Below are 20,406 nucleotides of genomic sequence, written 5' to 3' on the forward strand. Positions count from 1 at the left end.
AGATTGTTCATTTTCTCCAAGTTAGTGATAAAACTATATAATGCCTTTTAATTAATTAGTATTTTGTTTTTAAAATTATATTTTGCACAAATGCAAAGATAATTATGTTCTCAAAGTTTAAACTCTATGGTTTAATGGATAGAGAAGACCCAGATTCTAGTTTGGTTGTGTGACCTTCTGAACATAACATAACATAACATAACATAACATAACATAGCAACTCTGAACATCAATTTCCCAGTCTTTGGCAGAGGTAAGAAGTTTCTTTGGTCACAAAATAATGCAGTCACCTAAAATGTTGTATATGAGAGATGCCTACAAAATCCCTATTTTAAAAATGAATTATCATTAGTTTTATGTGTACATTATCATGGAATAAGTGATCAAATAAAAACAGGGGGAATATTTGCTCAAAAACACCTAGTTTAGAACTTGTTATCAATTTCTATTATACATAAATTACAGATACACCAAAAATTATAGAGCATATGGAATTGAGGTACTTGATGAGAAAACTAAACATAAAGATTGATAGGAATTAATGCATGACTTTAGGCAATCAACCATGTCATTGTTTAAATAGGAAGCATGATCTTCTGAATATGATCTCAAAAATCTCAGCCACACACAATACCATGGTGATTACAGTAAAGGTGTACATTGCAATGAGAAAAATAGTCTTTTCGAAGTGTTCTGGAACCATGCATTTTACGACATTTATTTTTTTACCGAGAGATTCGGCATCACACAAGTATAGAGGCTTCACCTGGAAGCCAAAGAGGTGAATCTGAAGCCAAAATGCCACCACCTCCAGGCTGATCCTTAACAGGACCGAGAGGATGTAAATCACAGTGTACGCGGGCTTTTGAAGAATGCATTCTTGATTGATGCTTTTACATGCAGCATAAAGATGGAAAATAGCTCCAGGAAGCAGGACAATCACTAGTTGTAATGCCCAGAACACCTAAAGTATATCAGAACTATTTTAGTCAAAAAAGTAAATAATCATGTCACCAAAAACACATGGAAAATCCACAGATTCAGAAAGGGCTAACCTAAAATTCCTAAGTTTCACAAATGCCTTATAAAAATGAAAATATGATAAACAAATACAGTAGTGTTTACATATATCATTTATTTTCTAAGATTTTAGAACTTTAAACATATTGCAATTGGAAAATATCATCATATTTTACTATCACTGCCTACCCACTAATGATAATGATTGTAATAGCTGCTTAATGCCTTTAGGCTAAATATACCGATAAATAACAGAATACTGAATTTGAATGTACTTTTTAAGGACCTCAAATTACATTTTCTCAAAGATTCAGCCAATGAAAGAGTAATTCTCAAAACTAAAGAGAAAAAAAATCTGTGTCCTGGGGAGTCAGTGTTTGCATTCACACTGGAACACTTACTTGGGGAGTTATTGGCCTGAACTGATTGTAACAGAACAGATTTATCTCTCTTTTGTCTGGCTCACAGCTGAAATGCAGAGCCTCGTTCCCATAAACCGCAAAGCCCAGCACTCCAAGGAAGAACATCCTCACAGAGCCGAAAAAGAGGGTGTGGAACTGGCCGACCACAGTTGGAGGTTTAACCTGTTGGTTTTGGAGGGGGACAAACTGGGTTGGAAAAGGAACATTTGGAAAGAAGATTTTGAAGGATATTTTTATGACCACATCAAAAAGTACTTTAAAATATTAAGGTCTGAGAAGCTTTGAAGCAAGACATATGCTTGAGATTATCAAAATGACTGTAAACCCTGCAGAGTGCTGTGCTGTTTTATTCTTTGATTATAGACTGCAGTAGTCAAATCGGGCTCTATTGGCAACCAAACAGGGAAGTTTGGAGACATTTTAATAGCTTTGAATTCAATAAATATTTCTTTCTCATGTAATCTCTTTGAAATAAAACCATGAATCTCTCAATGTCTGATTGCCCCTATTGGAAGATTAAATTATAATACAACATTAATCTTAGAATAAATACTATCGAAATGACAGAACAGTATTTACTTAGGTTTTTTTTTTTTTTTGCTTTCCATACTTAATATTGAATTAAAAGTGTGAGCTACTTTAAAGCATCAATGGATAAAAGTATCTCCAGGATTAATCTATCTATAATTTTAAATTCAGACTATTTACAGCACATGGTTGTTATGTAAGCTATTTTTCTTTGTAAATGTACAGTTAATATGCCCATCAACACACATGCCAACGAGGTTAAGAATACACAGACAAAAATTTGTACAATTAAATTTCTTGTTTGTTACTTACACATCCTTCGTAGAAGTTCTTGATGTAGTTTAGAGACATTTTTCAGAAGATGTTATCTTTGCATCCCTGTGGGCTATTGTTAAACTATATTGTTAGTTTGCTTCTACTAGAATCCAACTCTTACATTCTCTCTTGACTTGTATAACAGAAACCACCTATCTCTGCAAATTTCTCTTCCCTCCTCCTGTTTCTTTTTTTCCTCAGATCTCTGGGGCCCTAGTCAACTTCCCTATCTCCATCTCAAAATAAAACAAAAAACCAAAGAAACAAAAGCAGAGGGCATGTGGTCAATCTAATAATCCCTTGGCTTGCAAGATCAGCAAAGCCAGCCCGTCAGTCAGCAAAGCAGACAGATGCCCTGAGCACTCAGAGGCCCTGCAATCTCTTGAGAATTGCTTAGATGTAAATCGGCACACTGTGTACTCTGGAGTGCTATTTGGTATGTCATAAAGTATGTGGAAGTACTGCTGACATTTTCTAATTCACTTCCGCAACATATTATTGCTAATTTCTAAGAGGTTTAAGAAATTGCAAACATGGATGTATGGTGATTATTCCAAACCTGAGTATTATTAATGTGTTGTGATATGTATCTCTTTGCTGAATACTTGCAACGGACATGGAAAAAGAGGCAATTAGGTTTCCTAAGGATTCATATGTGGGACAATAATCAAGATAAGATTAGGGTTTAGCATGAATCATAGCTATCTTTTCCTTTGTCTTTTAGTAGAGACATTATCCACTAGATATAGTTATAGATACTGAGGTCCAGCATGGACTTAGAAAGAGAAATAACTACTCCTACCTAAACCAATTGGTATTGGTCTATTCTCTATAGATCAATAATAGCACACAGCCAATAATGGATCGTATCTATTTCCTTTACTCACTTTCTTTCTCTTGTGATATCCTGAAGACTTAACGTCACACTGTTTATTTTTTTTTTCCTCATGGTTTATTTTTTTTATATATATTTAAAAATTTCCATCTCCTTCCCTCCTCCTCCCCCTTCCCTCCCCTCCTTCTCCCCCTTCCCTCCCCTCCCCTCCACCCATACCTCCCCTCCCTCCTTTTCAAGGCCAAGGAGCCATCAGGGTTCCCCACTCTATGCTAAGACCAATGTCCTCCCAACTCCCCCCAGGTCCAGGAAGGTGATCGATCAAGCTGAGAAGGCTCCCACAGAGCCCGTCCATGCAGAAGAATCAGAGCCCAGAGCCATTGTCCTTTGCTTCTCAGTCAGCCCCCGCTGTTGGCCACATTCAGAGAGACTACTTTGAGATATCATCTTACACCTGTCAGATTGGCTAAAATCCAAAACACCAATAATAACCTTTGCTGGAGAGGTTGTGGGGTAAGGGGTACACTCATCCATTGCTGGTGGGAATGCAAACTTGTGCAACCACTTTGGAAAGCAGTGTGGCGGTTTCTCAGGAAATTCGGGATCAACCTACCCCAGGACCCAGCAATTCCACTATTGGGAATCTACCCAAGAGATGCCCAATCATACAACAAAAGCATATGCTCATCTATGTTCATAGCAGCATTATTTGTAATAGCCAGATCCTGGAAACAACCTAGATGCCCTTCAGTGGAAGAATGGATGAAGAAACTGTGGAATATATACATGCTAGAATACTACTCAGCGGTAAAAAACAATGACATCTTGAATTTTGCAGGCAAATGGATGGAAATAGAAAACACTATTCTGAGTGAGGTAACCCAGACCCATAAAGATGAACATGGGATGTACTCACTCATATTCGGTTTCTAGCCATATTTAAAGGACATCGAGCCTATAAATTTGGGATCCTTGAGAAGATAATAAGAAGGTGAACTCCCAAAAAAAGATATAGTAATCCTCCTGGATATTGGAAGTAGACACGATCGCCAGGCAAAATTGGGAACTTGAGGGTTGGGCAAGACTGGGCCAAGGGAAGATGGGGACACACTGTTTATTTTATCCCAACAGTGGAGAAGCAATAATGTTATATATAGTTGTAATCAATGGGCAAAGGCAGTGACATTCTAGAATAAGAGTGCTGTTTTAATAGGAACAACCAAAATGAACAACTTAATGATTCCTTAAATAAAAAAAATTCTTATATTCTTATCTCTTCAGAATCAGAGTATAGGTATACTTTAATTCCTTCCTAGAAAGAGAAGTGTAAAAGCTCTTACAATTATTTCTGTGAAAGGAATCTTGTTTTTAATTCTATCTTTGTGCAATAATAATGTTAGTTAAATATATATAATATCATACATTTTTGAATTATACCATCCTTCTGTGGGTACTTACTTACAAGGGTAAAGTCCTGGTCAATAAATGTTATATATTCACTATAGCTTCCAAAGGGATGGTGAACTCAGCAGGTAAGAGCACTTCTTAGGAGAGCAGTTTCACACATATAACAGTTGCTAGGGTTGTTTATTGAGTGAACATCTGGGTTCCTTTGGATGCGGGTTCCTAGCAACACAGGTCAGGCAGTGCTTAGGCATCTGCCGGGTGCATGTTTGTTAATGTTATATTAGGTACTACAAGATATGATAGTCCAGATGAGAGAAATAGCTTCTCCTTTTTTGTCTGAAGTTGTGTGACAGAGGTATGGGTACAAAAATAAAAAAAAATTATGTTCAACTTTGTATTCCTCTATGAATATTCTATCACAAACATTCATTTCTCTCACTGTTTTCACTGTTATTCTAGGATGCTAAGCCTCCTGTCTAATAGCAGACTTAAGCTATATGCCTGGATATGGCTTAGCTATAACTCTTCTTGTTCTAGAGTCTGAGATACAAAGGTAAATGTCTTCTTTTATTCAGCATCCACATAAAACAATGAAACAAACCCAAGAGCCATCAACACTTCTCTCCAAACCTGAAAGACCAGGAGAATATAGCCATCACTGCTGCACAAAGATTTTGAAATTTCAAATGGGAAAATATTTCCAGTTGGGGACTTTATTGCTTAACCGAAATGGTTCCCAGATCCACAGCTAACTATAGTTTGTAGCTCTTCAATGGCCTATAACTCTACACTCTGCTCTTGGCTAAAAGTATCTTCCCTTTTCAATTGGGAAAAGAGTAGTTGTGTTAAAAGCCAAATGGTTTTCTCCACTGTTGTCTTCCAGAAGAAAACCAGGGATCCAGAAGTCATATAATCTGAACAAGATCTAGTTCTTTAAAGCTATACTAGCAATTCTTTAGCTATTACAGTGTTTAAACATGATTTACTTTTTTATGTGTATGAATGTTCTGCCCGCACATATATATATATATATATATATATATATATATATATATATATATATGTATATCACATGCATACCTGGTGTGTGCAAAGTCAAAAATGGTTTCAAATACTTCTGACCTGGGGATACAGACTGTTGTGAGCTGCCATGTGGGTGATGGGAAGAGACCTAAGGTACTCTACAACAAAACCAAGTGCTCTAAACTGCGAAGCCATTTCTTCAGCTTCCGCTGTTACCTTCTTAATTATTTCTTATCTAATCTGTGTGTCAGATTCAATACACCTAACTTTTAAAAACATTTTTATTTCTGTTTTTTCAGGATGGTGTCCCTGGGTAGGCCTAGCTGTCCTCTAACTAGTTCTGTAGACCACGTCAGCCCTGAGCTCATAGCAATCTGCATGCATCTGCTTCCTGAGTGCTAGGATTAAAGTTATGCCCCCAACTGTCTGGCATGAACTTAACCTTTTAGTAAGTCATTTGACATTTAAATACTTGCTTTTCGGTCCTACATGTATACATGTATTTGCTACTGTTTGGAGAATAAGCTTTTTGAGAGACCATGCTTTGAAGACTTTTAAAAACCTTTTGGTTTCTAACTGACAGGTCATTCATTAGTCATACTTTAAGTACAGGGCATTATAGTCATATTCCTAATATGATTCTTAAATTATATTGTCATTGTTATATGTGGATTATTTTTAGAGAACATTTACCCTATTGTCAGTAAAGGACCAAGACTGTTGTAGGAGGCTGCTTGTTCATTTCCCAGCTGCACAGACTCCCCAAAATAATCACACGGAAACTATATTATTTAAATCACTGTTTGGCCAATCACTTAAGCATATTGCTAACTAGCTCTTATATCTTTGGTTAACCCATTTCTATTATTTTATATTTTACAATGAGGGTTGTGGCCTACCAGCAAAGTCTTTCCCCTCTGACAGCTCCATGGCATCTCTTTGACTCTGCCTACTCTCTATATATACATATCTTCCAGCCAGGTTATATTTTGTTAAGCCATTGGCCAAAAGCACCTTCTTTATTCATTAATAATTAAAAGAAACACATATGCAGAAGGAGTTCCTATACCATTTTCTCATTTCTGTTTAAATAAAAAGGAAGGTTTTAACTTTAACATAGTAAAATTACATATAATAAAACAGGTATCAAGCAGGTATTACAGTTACAATATTTATATCTACTTTATCTTTTATCATAACTAAAGAAAATTATAACTATCTATTCTTCAACTCCATCAAAGACTCCAGAAATGAACTGCACAAACACAATACCTTAATTAAGAACAGAAATACACATATAACAAAATTGGCCTTAAATTTGTATCAATAGACCATCTTCCATACCAATGCAAAGTATTTACATTATATCCCCCTTTAAATATAAACAAACATTTAGGGAATTTGGGCATAGTTCTCTCCAAACTGCTTCCTGCTTTTTGTTGGGCAAAGTAATTGTAGGGGTGTTCATGGCAACCTTTCAGGGGCTCTTGGTCTATCAAACCACATTAGTCTGGAAGGTTTCCACAAGTTCTTATTCTCTGTGGAAACAAAGCAGAACCTCTTTTCCAAAGCAACAAATCCTTAGACTCAAATTTCAGAATCAAGTTATCTTTAAAATATACATGCTTGTTTAGCTTAATAGCCTATACAATGAAATGTCTCTCTGTATTTAGCTCCTTTGCAGTCAAAAATTCAAAGAGAACACAATAATATACATAATCCATACTCCCTGTGTATATTACATATTATCATGTCTTCTTTTTCTTACTCTATTACTTTTTTATGCAAGTTTAATATTTACTTTATTATTTTTACTCATTAATCTATTATTGTCTGTATGCTTTTATATTACATTTACTGTTTTTTACTCTTTTTCTTCTCTCTCCAAAGCCTATGTACATTTTTAAAACACACTGTGTCTTGTATGGAGATCTTTTATAGCTAAATCTATCCTATTGTGTATCTAAAATTCTTTTCTGTCCAGGAGCACTTCTTAAAATGCTAAGCTGTGGCATGATCAGAACAAAAGCTGCTTTGCCTTTTGGCTCCACCCAGTCCAAAATGGTGTAGACATGATCACTACCTCTGCAAGCCATGCACAGCGCCCCAGTTCCAAGAATGTAGTAGGTCTATGTTGTGCTATTAAGCAGTTTGTAACATGCTGCTCACAAACCCCATTTAAATGTTTGTTCTCCTAAAAGAGTCAGAGTTTGTGCTGGAAACATGGACCAGGAAACCACTATTTAGAAACCATGCACTTTGTTTTTAATTCTTGCTACCATTGAATTAGGAAGACCTCTCTTAAAGGAGCTGCAGCACGCCACCATGAAGCAGAGTTCATCTGAGAAAAATGCAGCTAAACTTTGATTTTTAGTGTCCGGAATTCCTTTCCAAGATCTCTCAGGTTTTATGTGGATTCAAAAGTTGGGGTGCCAATTTGTTGTAGAAAGCTGCTTGTTTGTTTCCTGGCCACACAGACTCCCAAAAATAATCACACAGAAACTATATTATTTAAATCACTTCTTGGCCAATCACTTAAGTGTATTGCTAACTAGTTCTTATATCTTTGTTTATCCCATTTCTACTATTTTATATTTTACCATGAGGCCTGTGTCCTACCAGCAAGGTTCCAGAAGACAGATCACATCTTTTCCTCTGGCATCTCCATGGCATCTCTCTCTCATATACATATATATCATATATATATATAATATATGATATATTATATATAATATATATGATATCTATATCCATATCTATATATATCTTCCAGCCTGGCTATATTCTGTTAAGTCATTGGATGAAAGCAGCTTCTTTATTCATTAACCAATAAAAGTAAAACATACACAGAAGAACTTTCCAAACCACCAGACAAGTGTTGTTTTTCAACATTATGTTAGTTTTCCTCTTTATGCAGTGTGTGGAATGTGAACAAATTAAAAATACCTTTATATTATGAAATGTCTGTGTGATTTCAAAACATTTAATCTTTCCCGCTCTAGCCTAGAAAAGACAAAGCCTCTAATTTTGTGTAGAGCCTAAGAAAGGACTGAAAGAAATAACAATATGTAAGATGTTTTATATATTGGCATCTGGAAGTAAGTTTGTAAATATCATGTAACTATTATCGTTTACCACGTACTCTAGTATTTTTAATGGAGGTTACCAAACCTTTGAAGAGCAAGCAGCAATTGAACTCAAACTCTTGTAAAAAGTAGAAAAGTGTCTCCAAACATCCTGTGTAGAATATTATCATGTTGATGCCTTAATGAGCATAGACATAACACCTACCTATGATATATTAATACTAGGGGAGGAGAATTGCAAATTAAGAACTTCTAGAGAAGAGGGATCATCTTTCTTCCGGAGCATCTACAGGTGATCCACTATGATCCACTCAACAGTCCCACATCCATGCATGTGAAAGCAAACCTAATTAACTCAGGGGATGTATATGCACAGGAAAGATCAATGGAAAAAGTGTTTGAAAGAAAGTTCTAGAGGGAATGGGAGGGGATTCAGAGAGAGAGGAGTAGGTGTGTGAACATCATCAATATGCATTAGAGATATTTTAGAGATTGTCAAAGAATAAATGAAACATTATTAAAAAACAAATAAAATTAAGAAAAATAATTTATAAGCAGATTGGAGCCATAAATATATTACAAGAATTAAATACAATGACGAAGATTTCTTCTTCTATATTTTGATATTATAATTACATAATTTTCCCTTCATTTGCCTCCCTCCAAACTCTGCTATGTGTTCTCCCTCTTGCTCTTTTTCAAATTCATTACCTTTTTTTTCTTTAATTGCTATCACATGCACACACATGCACATGTACACACGTATTCCTGAATAAATAAATATATCCTGCTTAGTCTGTACAATGTAGTAATGACAAAATAAGATATTTAGGAATGGGAATATAATTCCCATAAAATTCCAACACAAGTCTTCACAAATATTGAAAGGATAATTTTAAGCTTCATATGGAAAGAAAAATCTCATAATAAAAGAACTACTGGAGGTATCACCACTTCCACTTTCAAGTTTTATCACCAAACTATAGTAATAAAAACAGCATAGTATTGGCACAAAAACCACAAAAACCATCACATTGATCAATGGAATCAAATTGAAAACTCAGACATAAATTCACACATCTATGGACACTTGATTTTTTTAAATAAAGTAATCAGAAATAAAGAAAAGAGTGTCCTCAACAAATGATGCTGGTGAAACTGGATGGGTGCATGATTTATACTTACCACTTTGCACAAAACTCAATTCCAAATGGGTCAAAGAACATAAAACCAGATAAATTGAAACTGATTGAAGAGAAAGTGGGGAAGAGCCTTGAATTCATCATCTAGAATTTATGAACAGAATAGTGCTAGTACAGACACTAGATCAACAATTAATAAAATTAAATGGGGCCTCATGACACTGCAAAGCTTCTGCAATGCAAAGCACACCATTATTCTTACAAAGAAACAGCCTACAGAAAGAAAAAATTTTGTCAACTGCATATCCAATGACAGGCAAATATTCAAAAGATATAAAGAACTCAAAATGCTAGATAGCAAAAATTCTCCAAATTCTTAGAATTCTCAAAAGAGAACCTCAAATGGTTGAGAAACACTTAAAGAAATGTTCAACACAATCAATAAATGGGACCTACTGAAACTGAAAAGCTTCTGTAAAGCGAAGGACACAGTCAACAAGACAAAAGGACAGCCTACAGAATGGGAAAAGATCTTCACTAACCCCACATCAGACAGAGGTCTGATCTCCAAAATATACAAAGAACTCAAGAAATTGATCATCAAAAGAACAAATAATCCAATAAAAGATGAAGTACAGACCTAAACAGAGAACTCTCAACAGAGGAATCTAAAATGACTGAAAGACACTTAAGGAAAAGCTCAACATCCTTAGTCATCAGAGAAATGCAAATCAAAAACACTCTGAGATTCTATCTTACACCTATAGGAATGGCCAAGATCAAAAACACTGATGACAACTTATGCTTGAGAGGTTGTGGGGTAAAGGGAACATTCCTATATTGCTGGTGGGAATGCAAGGTGGTACAGCCCATTTGGATGTCAGTGTGGTGATTTCTCAGAAAATTAGAAAACAACCTTCCTCAAGACCCAGTAATACCACTTTTGGGTATATATCCGAAGGGTGGTCAATCATGCCACAAGGACATGTGCTCAGCTATGTTAATAGCAGTTTTGTTTGTCATAGCCAGAACCTGGAAACAACCTAAATGCTCCTCAACCAAAGAATGGATAAGGAAAATGTGGTACATTACACAATGGAGTACTACACAGCAGAAAATAAAATGACATCTTGAATTTTGGAGGCAAATGGATGGAGCTAGAAAACATCATTTTGAGTGAGGTAAACCAGACCAAGAAAGGCAATTATCACATGTACTCACTCATAAGTGGTTTTAAAACATAAAGCAAAGAAAACCAGCCACAAATCACAATCCCAGAGAACCTAGACAACAATGAGTACCCTAAGAGAGACATACATAGATCTAATCTACCTGGGAAGTAGAAAAAGGCAAGATCTCTTGAGTCAATTGGGAGCATGTGGACCTTGGGAGAGGGTTGAAAGGGAAGGTAGAGGCAGGAAGAGGAGCAGAGAAAAATGTAGAACCCAATAAAAATCAATTAAAAAACTCTTCTCCTCCTGACTACTCCCTACAACTTCTGGCCAGCTAATTGCCGAAGTAATCTTCTGTTCACAGGTGATTTTATTTAATCAAACACATCTTTGCACCATTAAACAAATGTTCTGGAGCATAAACAAAAGTAACATACTTTAAAATAATATTCTAAACTTAAAACTATCATTTAAATGCTCTGTAGCCAGACCTCTGAAAGAGTCAGAGCCGTTTGTGCTCACAAATCAGGAAGCAGGCTCCTAAAGAAGTTGTACAGCCTTCATTGCCACTAAGGAATCAGGAAAACTGATCTTAAAGGATCTGCAATACTCCTGCTTGCCACCAGCAAACAGTGCCCATCTGAAAAAAATGTGGCTACCAAGAAGCTGTGCTAAACTCTGTTTTTTTGTGTCTAAAATTCCTTATTAAGCTTCCTCAGTTTTTATGTGGATGTAGTCAACTCACACTGGCATGCCAATTTATAGGCGGAGGCTGCTCCTTTGTTCCTGGCTTCCCAGCTCCAAATAATCACACTATCCAAATTGGTTTGCACATTATGTGTAATGTCAGTCAGATTAAAAAGAAAAACATCTAATTATGTAATTGTATGTAACCCACTAAATGCAAAGTAGTTCGTAGCAAGAGAAACACAGCTATAAGTATATTTCCTGATTTCAAAATGTATTCAAAAATGAATAATCAAAATAGCAACATGAATTGGCATTAAAAGCAGACATAGAAAGTAAGGAATAGACTGGAGAACATGGTAGTGGGTTTACACATGCCAATTTTTAGGATGGACACCAAGCAAATTAAGTGTAGTAATAGTAGCCTCTACTGTGAGTGAGAAACTTGGATACCTATGCATGGCAGGAAAGAGATTGGGCCCTTATTTCAGGCACATGCAAACAAACATACAATGGGCTTGAAAACTTTTTTTTTTTGGTTTTTCAAGACAGGGTTTCTCTGCAGCTTTTTTAGAGCCTGTCCTGGACCTAGCTCTTGTAGACCAGGCTGGCCTCGAACTCACAGAGATCCACCTGCCTCTGCCTCCCGAGTGCTGGGATTAAAGGCGTGCGCCACCACCGCCCGGCATGGGCTTGAAAACTTTAAGTTCTTTACATGAAACTGTAACATTTCCAGAAGGTAGCTGAAGAAAAGCTTCTTTGGTAAGAAAATTTTAGATATAACCCTAAAGACTGGAGATAGAGGCAAAACCAGAAAGTGGTAGCTATCAGAGTACAACCCTCTCTACTGCAAAAGAGCCCATCAGCCAAACTAAAACATAAGCTGCAGTGTGGAAAGTGCACCCAGACTGTGAATCTGTTAAAGGAATAACACCTGAAGTATAGAAAGAGCATGCAAAACTCAATGTTGCATAACCAAGTAACCAAAATACCCAAATGAAAGAAGAACAAAGGAACTACTAAGACCATGCATCAAATGGGTAAAGGCAAGTGAAAAGGTGCCCAGCACTTTCCATGATCAAGGAACTGCCAGCCAAAACCAGGGTAAAATATTGCCTCACATTTGTCAGAATGGTTATGATGTCAGCAAATGTATGGAGATAAGGGAGCCCCTATTTGCTGTCGATGGGTATGCAAATTGGCACAGCTATTATGGAAAACAGAATGAATGTCCTTTAAAAACAGAACTGCAGCAATACACATCCGGACAAGTGAAGTTGATTTCTTCTAAGTTTCTCTGCATGCCCAGGCTCACTGTGGCATTATCCACAATAAAAAAGATATGTATCAATCTAAGGCCCACCAAAACCACTACCACCACACACACACACACACACACACACACACAGACAGACACACACACATACATACACACACAGACACACGCGTAAAATGTTCATATTTTAAAAGAATGAAAGACCCTTTCACTTGCTACCATCTGGATAATAATGGAGGATTCATATGAAGTAAAACAAACTTTCAACTGGGCACAGGATGATAAATATTCTTGTATATGAAATCTAATGTGGTCAAATACAGAAAGAGACAGTGGTATGGTGGCCACCGGTGGGGGTATGTGAAAGGGAAGGTATAGTGACAGGCCACAGTGTCCACTAAGCCAGATGATCTACTAGCAATGCAGCTACAGACAACAATGTTGAAATTAAATGTTTCCAACATGATAAATTGTTAATACACACCAGTGATTTAGGCAGGGATGGATACACTAGTAAGTTTCAACATAATTAATAATATATGCACACTTGAAAACACTATGTTTCATGTCCACCTTAAATAAATACAATTATTTCTCAAACCCTTCAAAATCTCTGAAAATAAAAAGTAGTTTGTTATGTGTTTTGCTTTCCACACGGTGTTCTGTGTTCTTGTGCTTATTTAGCATTTTTATTTTTTATTTTATTTATCCTCTCAATAAACATTGAACACTTATCGTTTCAGCTCATATGTCAATAAGGTGTTTGTGATGTATGAAAATATTGCAGTCCTTGAATTCAAAGGCTTAGAAGGATAAAAGAATGCGTGCAAGGTGTTTGGAGTGTATGAGAAGATGGTAATCCTTGAATTCATAGAACTTATAAGGATAAAAGACTGTGTGGGTCAGGCATGGAGAGATGGCTAGATGATTAAGAACAACCTGCTGCTCTTGCAGAGGACTGTAGTTCAATTCCTAGAACTCCAACTCAAGCTCTATGGGATCTGATGCACTCTTACGACCTCCATGAGTATTGCTTGCATGTGGTGCACATATACACATACAGGCAAAACACTCAAATACAGAAAAAAATAAATCTTAAATAAAGAATATATGGATATGTGTAGACAGCTGTGTGTGTGTTCATGCGTGTGTGTGTGTGTGTTCATGCGTGTGTGTGTGTTTAAAATTGCAGTGCTCAGGGTTTGCTTAAAATGGGGCATGATTTGTATTTAATCCTTCAGAGTATGGTTATGAACTATCTTGTATAATTTTGTTTCTAGCAAACAAGGAGAGATGATCTCAATATATATTCTTCCTAACATATTTTGACTTTCAGTATTTGCATTGTGTCTCAGTAATTTACCCTTCTTTTCACGCCATAGCCAATGACCATTGAATGGGGTAGAATAGAGATCAATTTAGGAAGTCACAATAGTGTGCTTCCCAGGACAGCTGAGATAAGGCAATCTGGATGGCTGCCTAGATTCATAAATCATGGTCCTTAACCAATTCATATCTCACTGAAATCTCTGACCTGCCACAATTGGGTTTGTCTTCCTACATGAATAATTTATATTTTCTAGAATGGAATTTGGGATGGTTTAATAGAAAGGTCAATAACAGCAATGTTATTTTGGGTAAATGATTTAACCTTCTGAGGTACACATCCATTTCTCCAAAAAGGCGGGACTGGATACTACAATCTGTAAGTAATTTCACAATTCTGTGGTTTTATGAGTCTAAGTATTTATTACCATAGTTGCAATGATTGCTCTACTTTTGAGATTTATTGACAGTTATTCATTTGGTACCAGCAGTTTCTTGTTCTAAAAGTAGAATAGAAGGCTCTGCTTTCCGTCATTCCAGGGCGTTTGTATTTTGAATATTCCTACACTGCCTGGTTTCTAGCTTTATAACACATGTGACTCTTCCTTTTTGGATATCTCATTAATAGGATTTAACTCCAAGGAGAACGTGGCATATAAACCCGAGACCATATCTCTTTCCTGCTGTTGTTGTTATGTAAGTTTCTATGTTCGATCTTTAGTTTCAGTTTCTCCATCTTTAAAATGGGTAGGCAACTCTTAACGGAGATGCGATGATTGGCGGAGCAAATGATTTACTGCCTTGAGCAGTGTCTGGTATGTGCTTGGTTTCTCAATAAACAACATTTTAACTACTGTTTTGGAGATGGATTCCTCATTCTATCAATTTATCAGAAATTATGCCAAGTCGGCAAAACTGTGGATTATTTGTGGAGGCCCACAGAACCCCCATGATTACTGTATCAAGAAACATGGTATTGAATCATTGCTTGCACTGAAAAACTCTTGGAAAAAGTACCTAAAATTGCCAAGCCTGGATTTCCTCATCTGTGTGGAGCTTACTGAACAGTGTCAATTTGTCGATTTGTTTTTCAGTGAGTGCCAATAAAACATGAACTATTACTTCCTTAAATGTGTTGTTTGTTCTCTTCATCTTCCCCTCCCCCCTTTGGGGACTGCAGTTACGTTCACAAGAAACTACTTGATTTGGTCCCAGTGGTAAGTTCTACAAGTTGAGTACACCCTCCAAGCCTCACAATGAAATTTTATTGCTAGTGACAGTGTTAAGGGGCAGTACTTTAAATTACTTTAAGTAGATGATTTAGTTATCAACACTTCTGTCCTTGAAAATGGATTGATGCCTATTGTGTGAGTGGGAGTGGGTTAGCTCTTTTGAGGGTGGGTTTGGATAATAAGGACAAATCTCTGCCCAGTTTCCTCTTTCCGAGTCAAGCATACTTGCTTGGTTTTCCACCATGTTTTGGAGTAGGATGAAGTCCCATGCCTGATGCCAGATGCGTTCTTTTAGATTACCAAGCTTGCAGCTGTGTGAGCCAAGTGCATTGTAATTTAAGCAGTTTGTGGTCCATCAGTCAACCCTATCCACTCCAGAGCTCTGAAACCACAGATAGTCCCTGAGCCTAATTCCTCATATGTTCATCACTCTAGAGAAAGTGGGACCTGGAAGAATGGAGCTGATAAAATGAGGCAGACTAAAGTCTCTTCTAATAGTAAACTTTATTTAGAGCATAGACAATTTTATACTCTGAAGGTTAATGAAACATGATTAGTAAAACCTCAGAGACAGAAATTGGGGTTCAATCTGAAGGTCAGAAAAACAAAACAGCCAGCCACTGGTTCTTACCTCCACCTCAGTACAAAATGGCAAACCTGCCTCTAGGAATTTCAGAATGAGACTGTGACTGAGCGCTGTCTCCTCCTGTTTTATAATCCTCTCTAGTTCTGGGATTAAGAGTGTGCGCCACTACTGTCTGGTTTCTATGGCAATCTAATGTGGCTACTAGGATTAAAGGCATCTGTCACTGCTGCCTGGTGTGTAAGTCTGGCCAATGTGGCTACTTCACTTTTCTGATTCTCAGGCAGGCTTTATTTATTAAAACACTAATGAAATGCCACTACAGGTTAAGAAGAGTCAGGTGAGTAAAACTTAAAATCACAACGGCAAGCCATATGCAGCAGGCAAGACTCACATGGCAAAAATGTGTTTTCTGTGGAGACACATAAACAAATAACAATATCCAGGCATAATGAGTAACCTGATGTAGAACCACTCCCATCTTCTACACCTGGGAGGAACACGGAAGTATATTTCAAGAACAATTACTTCTTTTGAAGAAACTGAGGTCACAAGACTCTTGTCTTGTTTCCCTGGAGCTTTCTAAGAAGCACACAGAATTCTCGCCAACTCCATTCCTGGACAATGTTCCAATACTTGCATACTGTGTATTTCTTAGATATAATATCTAAACACAGTGTCTATATGAAATTTATAATTTAGGGAAAGTAAGGCTTTCATAATAATTTATAACCAAATAGAAAATTTAGCAATACCTTCAGATAAAGGTTCTATGAATATATTGCTTAGATATATTCATATCTATCACATATTGTATATATATATATATATAGTGTTTAGATACTATATCTTCTGATAAAATTCTATGAATGAAGCTGGGCAGTGATGGCACATGCCTTTAATCTCAGAACTCAGGAGTCAGAGGCAGGTGGATCTCTGTCAGTTTGAGACCAGCCTGGTCTAGAAGAGCTAGTTCCAGGACAGGCTCCAAAACTACAGAGAAACCCTGTCTTGAAAAACAAACAAACAGAAAAAAAATTATGAATGTAGTCATTCTTCCTGTCAAAATTTTGTAGAGTACTCACCCCTCTTTACATGAGCTAGTTCAGCACCTAGGTGACAGGATGAGCTGAGGGAAATGGTGCAGGCTTGTGACTTAGTGTTAGGTGCCCGTGGCAGCATTATTCTTAGTATAAGCACTGGGATACTGACACAATAACCAATCTGGTTGCATAGACAGCTGCTAAATGACTAAAATAATGATAGCATATGCAGATAAGATACACCAACAGAGGGATTGTGGACTTAGAGAACAGGAAGGACGGGGGCAAGAAAGATGGCATTATGTGACTCTGTTTCTCAGTTTTAAACTTACAAACTATTTCCCCTTGAAGTTTTCCATGAAATAGCTTTGGACAGTGTTTAACAAAAGGTAACAGAAATTGTGAGAAATAAAGCCCCCAAAGGGAATGTATTGCACTCTGTCATAGCAACAGAAAACAAGGACCTTAGCTGATTTTTAATTTTTTTTCTTAGTATGTGTTATCTTAAATAGTTAACATATAGACTCGGGGGTTGGAATTTTTCATTTCAGACATATTTTATCTCTAGGAAGAGGTCACAGTATAGTTGATATATTCTTTGTGGAAGGGGCTTTATTACAGCATTGTTATATCCACACATTTATATATTGTTTCTGATTGCTCTTTGGTATAAAATAAGAGCTGAATTGTTCCAACAGCAATTATGTGGTCCGTGAAGTTAAAATAATTACCATGTGGCTCATGAAGCAAAAGCGTGCCAGCACTCCTGTCTCAGTTCTGCTGTAGAAGTTGAATTTAGGACTTTTAAAAGAATTCTCTTTTTTTTTCTAGTAATTATGTTAATGTAGAAAGGAGCGGCGGGGCTGAGTCCCGCCACCCGGCTTGCTTTACCCAAAATAATTACACCGAAACTGTATTTTTTTAAACACTGCCTGGCCCATTATTTTCAGCCTCTTACTCACATCTTGACTAACCCATATCTAATAATCTTTGTAACACCACGAATGGTGTCTTACTGGGAAAGATTCAGCACATCTGACCTGGTGGCTGGTTTCATCACATCTCTCTCCCTGAGGAGAGGCACGGCAGTCTGTCTAACTTAGGAGAGGCGTAGCATCTGACTGAGCCATCTACCTCACTTCCTTCTTCCTGTTCTGTCTACTCCGCCCACCTAAGGGCTGGACAATCAAATGGGCCAGGCAGTTTCTTTATTAGCCAATGAGAGTCCTCCATCATGTTAATATATTTGCTTTTCACTTAAACAGACAGAATATATTTTAGTAGCTGTTTAATATATTTTCTGGTTTCATGTTTTTCCTTTATAGGTCTGTTTCTGGTGATTGATTTTCTCAATATTAATTATGTGTTCTAGCTTTTAATAAACCTGGTAATTTTTAACCGATTGCCTGGCATTATAAATTTTATTTTGTTGGCTGTTGAACTTTATAGTCTTCTTTTAAATATGGTTATACATTGTTCTGGCATGCTACTGTCTTATGAGATTCTGATGAATACTTTGAAGGATTAAACAGTGTAAAGGTAGCTTTATATTTGCTTTTAGTGTAGAAAAATTTAGAATCATAACTAAAGTAAAATTCTCTCAAGTAAAAGTCACACATGACTCAGGATGCGTTCTGATCCATACACAGTCAGTGCAATTTAGTCATTGTTCAAATAGTGTAGTGTGTATTTACTGTGTACCAGTTAACATGACTATATCATAGGATGATCTCATCCTATGGGGGCACTGTTATATGAATGACCCAAATGTAGTTTTCAGTGCATGGCTATATTTACAGAGTATATTCTACATTCTGAGAACACAAACTGTCTCAGGACATAAACCACTTTTAGTTCTCTGTGTTTCAAATGTTTTCTTTGGTTTTGGTAAAGGACATTGCTGTTCAGTAGCCTGGGATTCCTTGAGTTTGTGATCTTCAAGTGGAGGAAAGTAAGCATGTGCTATTGTATCTATGTCTGGGTGTGGGACGAGAAGCTACAGTGGTTCTTTCTCAGCCTCTGTCTAGCTTATCATCTATGGGATCAGTCCTCAGTAGAAGCTTCCAGCAGAAGTCTCTGCATGCCTCTAGAGTGCTTTCTGTTTAGTTTCCACCTCTATTGTCCTCATTTTGGCAAACTGAGAGATTGAGCACAGCTTACTGTTTCGTATGTTTTCCATTGAATTACATAAAATTAACCCCTCACTAAGGGAATGCTAAACTGACATCCGTGACAGTCAAAGTCTTCTATATTTAAATATATCACTATTTCCTGGTTATATCAAAACCTACATATTCTGCTTATTCCTGGTTTTGAATATGCCATCGGTGGCAATAGAAATACTTGTATGATGTACCTTCTAGGACTTCTATTATTATTAAATGAGATAGCCTGTATGACATGTTTGGTATCATATGCGAACATAAGTACTAGATTAGCAAAGAAAATTATTATTGGTTTCTTGAGATCACTACTTAAAAGTTGGTCATTTGCTAATGTGACCCTGAACTTAAAGATTTTATGTGCTTATTCTAGAGTCCTATTATAGACTCTTTAGCTTTATGTTGGGCAAAACCAGAAATATTTATGGGCCAACACCATTTGTATCATCTCTCAGGCAACAGGCAACAGGAACCAAGACCAGAAACCTAATACAATACTCCTGTGTGATGAGGGTAATTTGGTCCAAGTGTGGTGAACGATAAAGGTTCTCCACCTCCACTTCATCCCACTACTTCTGGGAATTACTGGATACTGACAGGGACAGCTACAGCCTTTGCTGAGTAGAGCCCTATCTTTCAAGAAATTGTTATGCTAGTTTAGATCATTCCCCAGTGGGGACTTGACCAAGACCCCAGTGACAACCATATCAGAGGTGTCTCTTCCTTTGGCCAGTCTTTCCCATTTGCTTCTGCAGTGAGTTCTTGAGAGTATTCTTCAAAAAAAATATCCTGCACACATATCCTCACCTCAGATTAGTCGGCTTTCCTTTCTGTTACAAACACCTGTGAAAATAAGTTTTTGATGTTTATTTCGACACACGGTTCATAAATTTCAGCCTACGACCGATGGCTCTATTTCTCCGCATGACTGGTGATGCAGCACATTTTGGAGGAATTCTGTAGCAAAACACAACACTGTGGGTGAAGTTGAGAGGGAGGTGGGAAGAGCCCCACAATCTCCTTCAAGGGCATGCTGCTAATGACTTGATGACCTTACAGTAGGTCCCAATTATTAAAAGTTTTACCACTTCCTTCCAGTGCCACACAGGGGATCCAACCTTTGGGGGACACTCAGGATCCAAATATT

At 37.0% G+C, this 20,406-nt stretch overlaps 1 protein-coding gene across 1 annotated transcript; it reads right to left on the reverse strand.

The window, feature by feature from the left end:
* Positions 1-568: 568 nt before the first annotated feature.
* Positions 569-2,321, reverse strand: Gje1 (gap junction protein epsilon 1). The gene is made up of 3 exons (XM_038338369.1): positions 2,283-2,321; positions 1,422-1,604; positions 569-964 (listed from the first exon to the last, which is right to left on the reverse strand). The coding sequence occupies exons 1-3, from the start codon at positions 2,319-2,321 to the stop codon at positions 569-571; spliced, it is 618 nt and encodes a 205-aa protein (XP_038194297.1).
* Between the last annotated feature and the right edge of the window lie 18,085 nt (positions 2,322-20,406).

This window comes from Arvicola amphibius, chromosome 8 (genome assembly GCF_903992535.2).
Source record: "Arvicola amphibius chromosome 8, mArvAmp1.2, whole genome shotgun sequence".
Classification (NCBI taxonomy): domain Eukaryota; kingdom Metazoa; phylum Chordata; class Mammalia; order Rodentia; family Cricetidae; genus Arvicola; species Arvicola amphibius.

What these genes read in the sequence shown, in the direction of transcription:
- Gje1 (XM_038338369.1), bottom strand. Translation starts at nt 2,321, where the DNA reads ATGTCTCTAAACTACATCAAGAACTTCTACGAAGGATGT. An exon ending in AGAACTTCTACGAAGGATGT is followed by an intron (nt 1,605 to 2,282) that starts GTAAGTAACAAA and finishes CAAAACCAACAG; the next exon opens with GTTAAACCTCCAACTGTGGT. An exon ending in TCAGGCCAATAACTCCCCAA is followed by an intron (nt 965 to 1,421) that starts GTAAGTGTTCCA and finishes GATATACTTTAG; the next exon opens with GTGTTCTGGGCATTACAACT.